The sequence below is a fragment of the Bombus vancouverensis genome, chromosome 6 (assembly GCF_051014615.1).
Source record: "Bombus vancouverensis nearcticus chromosome 6, iyBomVanc1_principal, whole genome shotgun sequence".
In the NCBI taxonomy this organism is placed as follows: Eukaryota; Metazoa; Arthropoda; class Insecta; order Hymenoptera; family Apidae; genus Bombus; species Bombus vancouverensis.
Genome location: NC_134916.1, coordinates 14,568,605 through 14,579,710, shown reverse-complemented (window position 1 = coordinate 14,579,710; position 11,106 = coordinate 14,568,605). Strand labels below are relative to the sequence as shown.

The following is an 11,106-nucleotide window of genomic DNA, read 5'->3' as shown; positions in this document are numbered from 1 at the left end:
TACTTTTATTGATCTAATAACGATGTTTCCCGCTAATTAATTTCTTCTGGCTCCATTTATCAATCGTTCGTACCGCATACAAAACAGTCTCTAGATGTATAATCAATATGTACGTATCCGATCGCGTTACTTCGTTCTTAAAGTCTTAATTACGATTTCTTAATTAAAAATCATTAGTCTCCGATTAATTACAGATCATTAAATTATATCATTATCCGTTTTCACCGAGTTGAATTTTTCACAACGGTTTCGCAACAACCTGCGATGGAAATTTCTTAATTAATTTGTCAACAACTTCGACAGAATAGATTCGAATTATGAAAACAATATTTTTCCTTCCTTCTATAAACATAGAATAATTCCCCTTGCAAAACTGATCACCGACGTTCGTTCCTCTCGGTCGTTCTCGTTGTAAGTGACATTTCTGTGAATTATACGATTGCTTTCGCGAGCATATGCCAGCATTTCCACATATTCACACGTATAAACCACGAGAAAGTGACAGGCGCTGAGGTTTCCTCTATTGGCAAGCTGCTCGTACCAGGACCTACTACCATCCGCCTTATTTACTCAGGCCTGCGGTTCTTCTTTCAATTCCGGCATCAAACGGGATATAATCCGGCGATATATGAGTCTCATTTGTAACTTGTAATCTCGTGCGTATACCTCTATACGTTTATAGGCACATAATTTAGAATTAGGCCTGTTTCGTAGCTTGTAGAATTATGGATATAGAGATGTTAGAGAACGATTCTCCGTGACTATGACTTCCTTGTTTAAAAATCTGTAACATGTCAGCAATTCGAGTTGCTCATGGTTTTGGTAGTATTTACGACAACCACGGGGAAAATATGCTACGAGCATTTTTGTTAGTTTTCTGACTTTTACGTCATTTGGTGGTCGTACATACACAAAGTATTTTAATATGAAATAATCGAAGAGGGAAACAACTTGATAGATTGGAAGATATAAGCTTTTTTGAAAATCCACGATGTTTTGTAAAAAACGAATAATATCAATAGTTTAGTTATTATGTTAATGTAACTTGATTAGTGTCAAATTGTATCACTAATGTTATTGATATTTTTTAACTGTTCGAGACAAAAGTTCATATTTAATGGCAAAATAAAATGAAAATATAGTTTTGATTTGAAATTGATTAACAGCAATTATTTAACGTTAAAATTGCTCCTCTATAAAAGACAAGAAATATGATTTATCACGATTTTCATCCGTGGCCTTCGATCGTAAATGGATGTGAAATATATTTGGAAAATATTTCGTCCAATAGATGGATACATTTCTAATAAATCATGTCAGAAAATATTTGATTAATCGTGTTAGAAATCTTTGTTTCGTTGAATTTTTGATTTCATCAATAATAATATCATGTATAAAGATTCTTTCAAGTAGGTATAAGCCATTTTAACACGTGACATACTGTGAAGGGTTCCACAAAGTACCCCTCGAATCAATTATCATTTCATTCGGACGAAATTACCGATAATTCTAATGCCTAACGGATTAGAGATCGATTTTCCAAAAAAGAGCAAAAATTTTCATGAATTGACGTAAGCGGCTTAGCGGCGTGTGTCTACGACAGCTGTCCTGCCGATCTATCGAAAACCCATCACTCTATATGTATTGTTCATAGCATCAACATTAATCCCATAAATACCGAAATTATCCGCGAGGGGCCCTTTCAAGGGCAGAAAGGACATCGACGTACGGTCATTTACCCAGGTAAAGATCTCTATGACTAGACTGAAGGGACATTTCGCGAACTCGAAAAATTTAACTATCAACCAGTTGGACTATATTCTATTTCAAACATAAATATATATTCTGCTCTATAGATCGCTTTGAAATTAGTCACAAGAAATAAAATGTCTACGTTCATTTTGGAAATATCAACCTTTTTATAGATATAACAAGTGATACAGTATTAACATATCGACAGAGTTGCAAGTGACCATTACCACAATTACGATATTTGCAAAAGCAAGAATTTAACAAAAATTTCTTCTGTGTTTTAACAACAGTTGACTGTGCAATTTGATAGTTAGTTATCCTTTGGTCTTGCTATTAACTGTTGTGAACTTGCTTCGAAGATAAATAGAAAGTTACCATAGATATTTGTATCAATTTATGGTAACAAGAATTTATAGCGTAACAGCAGACAAGTACCTCGTCGGTAACAAGAAACATTGAACTTATCATCACAGATTATCGTCATTGACTAAATACAGAATAGACCCGACCAACGACTCTGGATCTGTCATTACATGAGACCAAAGAACAGATATGCCATATAATGTCGGGTCTATCTTGTACTTAGTTAATACTCTAGGTTATCCATCTTTTCTCTCTGTGGATTGTTTTTTTTTCTTCTATAAATTGTGTTTATTTAAATGCCAAAAAAACATCAATATACCTAAACAGTCCATTCTTTCAGACAAAATATATATTTTCAATCGTTTATTATACGAAGAAGTTGACCAATGGGGTCACGATGACGTCAGGAATCATAAATTGTATGAAAACGTCGGGATTCTATTTCGATTATTTGAAAATCAAATTTTAAATAAATTTATTAGTCAGAAGCAGCTTTAAAAGCTTGAGTCAGATTCTGACACAAGCGATATAAATTTTTCATGCGTGGGTCGATTGTTGAAAATGAGTTGGTGGGGATTTAAAGAAACTAACTAAATCGTGCGAGAAAAGCCGAACGTTGCCGATTCATTACTCGAGAGAATTCGGCTTCTGACCCGAACCATTTTCGTTACTGTTCTCGGAAAGTGTAAACGTTTTATCCGTTTCCGTTAGTTTGTTTTATGTTTTCTTGTCTACCACGTGATTAACCATACATATCTAACAATAAGTGATATATAATAACGTGCTTTCGTATCATTCGGTATAATATAGAAAATCGGTGCCTAAAGAAGAATAAGTATGGCTGTAACAAGCGATGCTATGTATAACGCAAGTACCGTCGCTCCATCGTTCATGTCGTCAAACGTATATTACGGTTGCGTACCGCATTGTAAAAAAGAAAATCAGCATAATGTTATGTCCGAGCATATCGGAATTACAAAACCATCGTCATTCCATTATTACTCCTATGATACGGTTATGGAAATTGATGAGGACGGAAGTGATTATTCTATGGCATCAGGCTATTTGAATAACGATTCCGTAATTCTCGAAGCGACAGTACAAAATCGGTTAAGAACTAACGATGAACTACCACTTGAACAACGGGTAGCTTACGATGCGGATGTTCTACAACGGAAGAATCGGAAACGATGCAACAGCGATCTCAACCCTACAAGTCAACTGAAAAAGTTTCGGAGAGGTAGGAATAGATTCATAATTTTATCTTTTTCCATTTCTTCTGTGAAGAATAAATAAGAATATTTCAACGCTCTATTTGCTAGCACATTTTACAAGACCGCGATTTCGTCAATTTATATTTGTATATGCTTCAAATAGATCTTGTTAGAGGTCGTTGTTTGTTCCTTCTTTACTTTTAAGCGGGAGATTTTCCAGCGCGGGAAAATATTTATTATGATTCATTCATTCATTGTATTTACATTGAATAACAAGAAGTTTTAAAAACTTGTGAGATTTATTTAATGTCGCTATGATATACCCGCTAATAATAAATATTAAAATATATGAATATTCAGTTTTCCCTCCTGTGGGGAAAGGGTTGTATATTTACATGTGACCACAGAGATTTTCATCCGATGCTGGCATTAAATTTATTTTGAAGCTTAATGCATCCTGTCATCTTCTGTACCATGGATAATGGTATGCAATGGAAAGCATGGATGCTAATATTTTTTCATAAACTAATGACACTTAGTAAGTTTGGTCTTTTTTTGATGGTAAGGACACAATTTGCTGAGAAGATAAATGGCATAGGAGATACCAAGTTAAATTAAGGGTTAAGGCTATGGGTTTCCTTTCAGAGGCGGTGGTAAGGACAATGTACACGGTGGTACAGGAAGTACAAAGGACTGTGGATCAAGTACTGGACCTTATGAATCAGATGTATTACATATAAATACTGTTGATAATAATATAGAAGAATCTATGATTACAAAAGAAAACTGCTGCTGGACAGCAGGTAATCACGATATTTTAAATAATTCAAATTATATACAATTATTCAATAGTGGGCATAAATTAATTGAAAACACTGTTGAATATGAAAAGATTTTATTTGAAACACATGGATGTTCTATATACCAGTTTCATCGACTGCAATTAATTGATAACAATTGTATTGAAACAGAATTTTAAATAGAGTAATTAAACAATAACATTTTTAATGTTTATATTTTTTGTATTTGTTCACAAAGCATACATTCGCTATGCTCTTATACATGCCACTACATTGTATCATATAATAAAAAATAAATACTTATTTTCCTAAATTACAACTTTTATTATAATCTACACAATACACATTAAAGATAAAAAATTTGTATGTCACATTTTTTATGCTTGTAGTCAAGTTATTGATATTGAGAAGTACTTCAATTAATGTGTAAATGAATAAATAGTACTTACAGAAAAATCAAAATTGCACCTAGGATTAAATGATATAATGATTTTGATTGTATCACAATTCTGTTAAAAAGAACATATATTAAACTTAAAACATATGTTCAGTTATTGTGTATACAACTAAAGATACTTTTTAACGTAATTCAATATCAAAATATTATTGCGTTGCCTTCAGTCCATTCATCTTCAGCTTTAGCAGCTAAACTTTCCAAATCCCCTTCACCATCAAACCTCGCTTGTGCAAATTCAATTTGTCCAGTTGCTTCAGCTTGACCTTGTTCAGTCTCTTCTTCGTTTTCAGGAGGCTTATTGTACAGGATTGTATTTCATTTAATCATGTCTTATTTTATTTTATTTAATTAAATAACCTTTATTAAATATGTGTTCAAAATACCTGTTGATTATCGGAAGATTCAGGTCTAGATTGATCTGCTTCTGCCAGATCTTCATTATAACCTGGTTTGATGGAAGGTGTTAAAGGCAAAGTACTTGTAGAATTACCTGAAGATGTCCCCTATAAAATATACAACAAATATAAAACATTTTTTTAAAAGCTTAAAAGTATACTATGCTTCATAATATTTACTGGCATGTCCAAATGATCTATTAAAGGTACATGTGCAGTAGGAGATGATGAAATTCCTGCTTGAGATGATGAAACTAATTCTGCTATAGAATGTTTTGCTGGTTTTAAACCTAATATTACATCTGCCTCAGAATCTTCATCGCTAGACTGACAACTTTCACTGGCAGTCTGATCAGTTGTTTCATTCTGTATAAAGTTAAACAGATACAAATATATTAAAAAATCATTATTTAATTACAGATACATTTTATAAATGCACAAACCAATGGATTGCTTAAAGATTGTGTATCTTGTAGAGCACGCAACGATCTCCATAAACGAGGCCGCAATCTGTGGTCTTCGCTTATTGCCTTAATTTCTCTTAATATAATAACAAGATAGTCTGGTCGTTTTTTATTCACGGAGATCAGTGAACTTAATACTTCTTTCATTTCAAAGCTATATAACCAAATTAACAAAAATGTTATTTCAGTATAATTTTTTCGTAAAGAAAATAATTGAAAAATGGTTCAATAGGATAAATATACCTTAAGTTTTGAAACAGGTTATCATCATTTATTACAGATGGTAATCGAAATGATGAATTTGTTTCCTCCCAAAGATTATCAACTTGCTGTTGAGACATTTCATTTGTTAAAATATTACTACGCATAGCGGTATTCTCCCGTTCTTGTTGCTGTAAATTAGATTGTAATTGCAAATTTGAAGAATATTGTGTTTCTACTCCACTTAATGAAGGCAAAGGTATATTATCGGTTGCTTGATCCCGATTGCGTTTGTCTTTCCTTTGGTTAAAATATATAATATGTTAAAATATACATTACATTTCCAAATATTATAAATAATTTATATGTTTACATACATAAGAGAAGTATTAACACTTGATATAGTATTTCCCGAAGTTGAATTTGCAATAGCTCCAGAGGTAGCATCAGTTACGGTTTTTGCACTTCCTGAGAGTAAGTTTTGTCTGGAATAGCTGCAAATGTAGGAAAGAAACATATATTTATCAATTCACATATATAATCATATTCAAGCTATTCATACCATGCTTAAGAAAGCAGAATGCGTGATGTAGTTAAGATGATAAAGAATGGTATGTTTTTAAGTATATTGTTTATAAAAATGGAGAAAAGACACAACAAAGATATCACAGAAAGAAAAAAGTTTTGGATATTAATGACTGAGTGTTTATGGTTAGTTAAGGTCAAAATATTTCAAAAATATATATATATATTTATATATATATTCCCAAACACATATTACATACCCATAATTTACGTACCAATATACTATCCTCATTTAGATTCTTATTTATTAAACGTTGGTCTATAAAATCAAATCTTTTCAGGTTTTATGTGTGATATGGCTTAAACGAGGGTAGTAATAAGTAAGAAGTACAAGACAAAAAGTGCAGAGACAGATCGTGATGTTTATTACTTTATGTAATGATACATTAGGTTTACACAAAGATAGGAGATGGATGTGCACGACCTCTACTGAATATAAAACACCTAAATTCATTAAAAAAATATTTTCTTTTTTCAATGATATTCAATAGGAAAAGAAACATCAATTATTTCACGTTGAGAAAAGATCTGTAAAATTGAATTACTTAAATCATAAAACAAATTATATTTCGAAATTTTATCAAATACACTTTTCTATTATATGATTACATGATTGAAAATCTTGAATTGTGTATGATTCTGTTGTATCAATAAAAGTGATACTTCCACTGCACGAGGACAAATGAGATTCGTGTCAGTTGACATATGTATATATGTATATACTATTACCTTCTGAAATTGTCCCAGTAGTTGTTTGCTCTATTTCCAGGAGGAACTTGATTATTCAATTGTTGTTGATGTTGATGTTGAGAATTAACAGAAGATGTTGCAACGACGTGGGATAATGCAGGAGAAGAATTTGGTAGTGACACCAGATTCGGTAAAGATGAACTTGGTGGTAATGCAGAATCTAATGTTTCACCAAGATGATGAATATTACGACTTAAATTAGAATATTCATCATTATTCTCGCTATTATTCCGCTGTTGTAACTGTGTTTGTCTCAAATGAACTTGTAGTTGATTAATAGCTACACGCATAGCTTGTAATTCACGCTGCTGAGACCATAACAGTTGACAACATTGTTGTATCGTAGTACCCATCATTTGAAGTTGTTGAGCTTGAGAACCTAGTAATAATTGTCGATAATACTCTGATGAACCTAAAAGATATACTTGAAAGTTACTATATTATATAAATATTGAATAAAAAATTTTTCTATTATACATATGTCTTACCATGTTGCATTTGATTTAACGGAGGCGGTGGGTAAGTCCACCAATTTCCACCAAATCCATTTTCAATTGCCGCTGTTTGAGGCCCGATGTCCATTAAATTTTCAGAAGATACACCATCTACGCTTTGATCATTAGATCCACCTATACATCAAAATGTAATTTTAAAATTAATATAATGTAGATAATATATATATATATGATGATTACCTATCGTTGTTGGAGGAGGCCAAACATTAGCAGGAGTACCTGTATGACTAACATGTGAACTAGAACTTCTGTGACTATTTAAATCACTTGGTCCTCCCATATCGCGATTAATGCTAGATGTTTGAGATGATTCCTATTGTTCAATAAAATGAAACAATAGAATAAATATCGAATGCTATTTTGTTATGTACAAGGAAATATAAAATAAATACCTTTCGCACAATATCATCAATTTGACGTCTCTTTTCTTGGACCGATTGAACTTCGCAGTTACTGTTGTTACTTTGCTTTTTTTCAGAACTGATTGACGTTGTAAGCGATGGAGGAGGAGTTGAAGTCGGGAACACAGATGTAGAATTAGAATGCATTGCTGATAATGGTTGCTTTATTCGTTGCAATTCTGCTCTAGTAGATTGTAACAAAGCTGATTGTTCTCGAAGTTCTCGCGTGACTGCCTGCAAATTAAGTTTCATAGAGACACAATATTACACATAACTTCTAATCGCGTTTAAATTTATACTTGAATTTCTTCGAAAGTTGGCCTTTCCCCGGTGTTTCTGATTTTTTCGTGACCTGTTTCATCCGTATCGCTTTGACGTTCAAATGAAGTATTCGTTCCATTTTCATCTTCGTTTTCATCCATATTAGCTATAGTTTCACTGTTTACATCTACTTCAGGTTCAGGATCAGAGTTGGAATCGAGACATTCACGTACTTTCGTTGCTTCTTCCATTAATGACTTCAAGTGAGCAAGTTGTGCTTTCATAGCTTCTAATTCAGCAGCTTTGTCTACTCCAAAATTCCTTGAAGAACTCCTTCTCGAATGTCTTCCTTGAACTCCTTCAGAACTCTACAATATTGAGGAGATAATTGTAACTACATCATTTCTAACTACATTAAATTAATATAAGAAACAATGTACTAACACAACTACCCCTATCAGACAGAGATTCTGCAGCTTGTAATTCTGCCACAAGATGATCCATATTTTTCTTTTTTGTTTGAAGTTGTGCCAGTTTTCCCCTTAATGCAGCTGTTTCATTTTCAAGTTGCTCGACGTTCGCGGGTAATGGTAATGCTAAGCCAATTGAATTTTGATTTTCTTGCTGTAAAAGAGCTTGTTGAGCTTGACGTGCTTCATTTAATCTTTCTCGAACACGTAATTGCATTCCCACCAAACTAGCTTGATGTTCTTGTAGTTGTGCGAGTTTCCTTTGTGATTCTTCCATTTTTTTACGTAGTTGCATTTCTCTATTTATATCACCATTTTCTTCTCCATCCTCTCTACTATTTTCACCATTCTAGGAAAGAAATAGTTGAAAACTATTATAATTCGTCTATCATAGACTAAAACAAAAACTAGCTATATATAAACCAACACATATGGAATATAATTTATAGATTTTAAATTAAAAAAGCATGCACAAAAAGTTATGTACACCCTTTAATCAGTTAGTAAATAACAATTCTATAAGTTCAGTAACCTCACAAAATACCCCATGAGTTTGATATTGTTCCAAGAGTTTAGTTAGCTTTCTTTCACTGTCATGAAGATCTTCCACCATTCTACTTAACTTCTCATTTTGAGCTTGTGCACGCTATAGTATAATTATATGTAGAGGAAAGTACTTAACAATATAACAGATAAGGTAACGTCACATTATGACTAATATCTTATATATACTTACTGGATCACTGGACTGATTAAGCGAATCCATCAGAGTTGATGTAACTCTGATATAATCTCTAATTTGATTTAAACGTGATTCTACTTGGCTTCTATCAGGCTGCAATATATTAAATAGAAATTATCAGTAGAAGACTATTAGAAAAAGAGTTGTATTTTAGGTGAAAGAAATATAGGAGACTCTAGTATTGTAAAAAATGTATATTACCATTTTATCGACATTAGAAGGTTTTGTTCCTTGAAGCCTTGGAGGAGATTGAGTTTGAGAATCAGTTGGAGGAACCATCTTTTGCAAAGGGGGGAATTCTTCTGCACTGTAATTGTATGGTCGTCGACCACCAAATGATACTAAGATAATAACATTTTTGAATTATTAATAAATACACTAAAAAGATATAAAAACAAGACCTATTAATATATACCAAATTCGGGTATGTCTTGATAGGATGTAGACTGTACTGAAGAAACTGATCTTGTGTTACTGTTCTTTGTTATTCTTGAATGCTCTTGTTCACCGACTGGTTTCCAATCCAGTTGATGCTACCACATATAATTTATAAAATAAAGAATCAATTAAATACACAAATAATTGTTTAAGTTTTCTAGAAATGATGACTGAAATACTGAAACTCTACTGCCTCAAAGTAGGATTGTATCTGGATATATATTCTTAGAGAGAACTTCCCCACTATTCAGCTATCTATTAATAGATTATCTTTTAAACTACTATATACAGAATGCTGTATAAAGTTTTCATTTGGAAAGTTCAAGTTACACAAAATTTAATACCTTATTTTTACCTATTTATAGTATTAGATATTATTTAACAATATGATATTCTCTGGAATTCTTTAAATGAAAATATGTAAATTAAATTACAGCAGAATTATTTAAACTTATTCAAATTTACTAAAATTTATTAAAATTCAATTCCTTTACTTTCTAGAAAGTATTTTGACAAAAAAAAACGTATTATACAAAATAAAATATTAAAAATAAAAGGTATCATTCATATTTTTTTATTAGTTTACCAAATTATTAGAGTGCTGTGTATGTCCATGATAAGCAGAACGGAATGCAAATTGATTAGCAGCTGACCGTTCTCTATTTCTATCATTTCTCCTATTGCTTTTCGGAAGTGTGCCTGTGTTGCGTGGACCATCGTTAACACCGGGCGACATGTTCTTTGCACAAAATATTCTTACAATCTTGAAAAAGTACCTTTCTGTTTGTTGTTTTCTCACAGTTAACCTTGTTGCACAACTTTTATCGCGATGCGATTTTAAAAGAACGTGATTTTATGTGAATAGAAAGGTGTCATTTACCTGCAAGTATTATAGAGCCGATTGTGCGATAAGATGCATTTCAAATAAGTAATACACGACTAACTCAGAAATCGTCTTGATAAATTTCATGAACAAGGCGGAAGTGTAAAAGTATGAATCGATATTCGCGAAGCTTTTGCGTCAAAATACTTGGCAGACTAATAAAAAGAATTAGGTACTATAAATAGGGTAGGCCATTGACGTATTTACTACGATGATTATAAGAATATATCGATTGCAATTTCAAAATCACTCTTGGTTAATACTTCGTGGCTGCGGCCATTTTTAAATGCTTCTTTGACATGTTTGGTTAAACAAGAACAGCATTTACAAACTCGGGCTTTCAATCTTATTATTTTAAAAACTGTTTATTTAAAAATAATTGTTTATGTTAGTCTGATTAGAGTACGGTAAATAT

General features: G+C 32.1%; 2 protein-coding genes across 5 annotated transcripts; one reads left to right on the top strand and one right to left on the bottom strand.

The window, feature by feature from the left end:
• The first annotated feature begins 2,733 nt into the window (after positions 1-2,733).
• Positions 2,734-4,328, top strand: LOC117157634 (uncharacterized). 2 transcript variants are annotated; one of them, XM_033335828.2, is made up of 2 exons: positions 2,734-3,355; positions 3,977-4,328. In XM_033335828.2, exons 1-2 carry the CDS (start codon positions 2,953-2,955, stop codon positions 4,306-4,308), a joined length of 735 nt encoding a protein of 244 aa, XP_033191719.1. In that variant the 5' UTR covers positions 2,734-2,952; the 3' UTR covers positions 4,309-4,328. The 2 variants fall into 2 exon arrangements, 1 of the variants encoding a protein (XP_033191719.1); XR_013058606.1 differs by having other exon boundaries at positions 3,213-3,890; positions 3,977-4,116.
• A 2-nt stretch (positions 4,329-4,330) lies between these two features.
• cmb (combover) lies at positions 4,331-10,979 on the bottom strand. Of its 3 annotated transcripts, XM_033335822.2 has the most exons (18): positions 10,689-10,979; positions 10,395-10,571; positions 9,786-9,903; positions 9,572-9,711; positions 9,365-9,463; positions 9,161-9,274; positions 8,603-8,977; positions 8,197-8,526; positions 7,889-8,131; positions 7,677-7,809; positions 7,470-7,610; positions 6,961-7,393; positions 6,024-6,140; positions 5,689-5,946; positions 5,425-5,599; positions 5,162-5,347; positions 4,970-5,089; positions 4,331-4,880 (listed from the first exon to the last, which is right to left on the bottom strand). In XM_033335822.2, the coding sequence occupies exons 2-18, from the start codon at positions 10,542-10,544 to the stop codon at positions 4,725-4,727; spliced, it is 3,288 nt and encodes a 1,095-aa protein (XP_033191713.2). In that variant the 5' UTR covers positions 10,545-10,571; positions 10,689-10,979; the 3' UTR covers positions 4,331-4,724. The 3 variants fall into 3 exon arrangements, with proteins under 3 accessions (XP_033191713.2, XP_033191716.2, XP_033191715.2); XM_033335825.2 differs by lacking the exon at positions 10,395-10,571; XM_033335824.2 differs by lacking the exons at positions 9,161-9,274; positions 10,689-10,979 and having other exon boundaries at positions 10,395-10,673.
• Positions 10,980-11,106: the final 127 nt, after the last annotated feature.

What these genes read in the sequence shown, in the direction of transcription:
- LOC117157634 (XM_033335828.2), top strand. Translation starts at nt 2,953, where the DNA reads ATGGCTGTAACAAGCGATGCTATGTATAACGCAAGTACCGTCGCTCCA. An exon ending in ACTGAAAAAGTTTCGGAGAG is followed by an intron (nt 3,356 to 3,976) that starts GTAGGAATAGAT and finishes TTCCTTTCAGAG; the next exon opens with GCGGTGGTAAGGACAATGTA.
- cmb (XM_033335822.2), bottom strand. Translation starts at nt 10,544, where the DNA reads ATGTCGCCCGGTGTTAACGATGGTCCACGCAACACAGGCACACTTCCG. An exon ending in AGTGTTAATACTTCTCTTAT is followed by an intron (nt 5,947 to 6,023) that starts GTATGTAAACAT and finishes TTTTAACCAAAG; the next exon opens with GAAAGACAAACGCAATCGGG. An exon ending in TAGATCATTTGGACATGCCA is followed by an intron (nt 5,090 to 5,161) that starts GTAAATATTATG and finishes TATATTTTATAG; the next exon opens with GGGACATCTTCAGGTAATTC.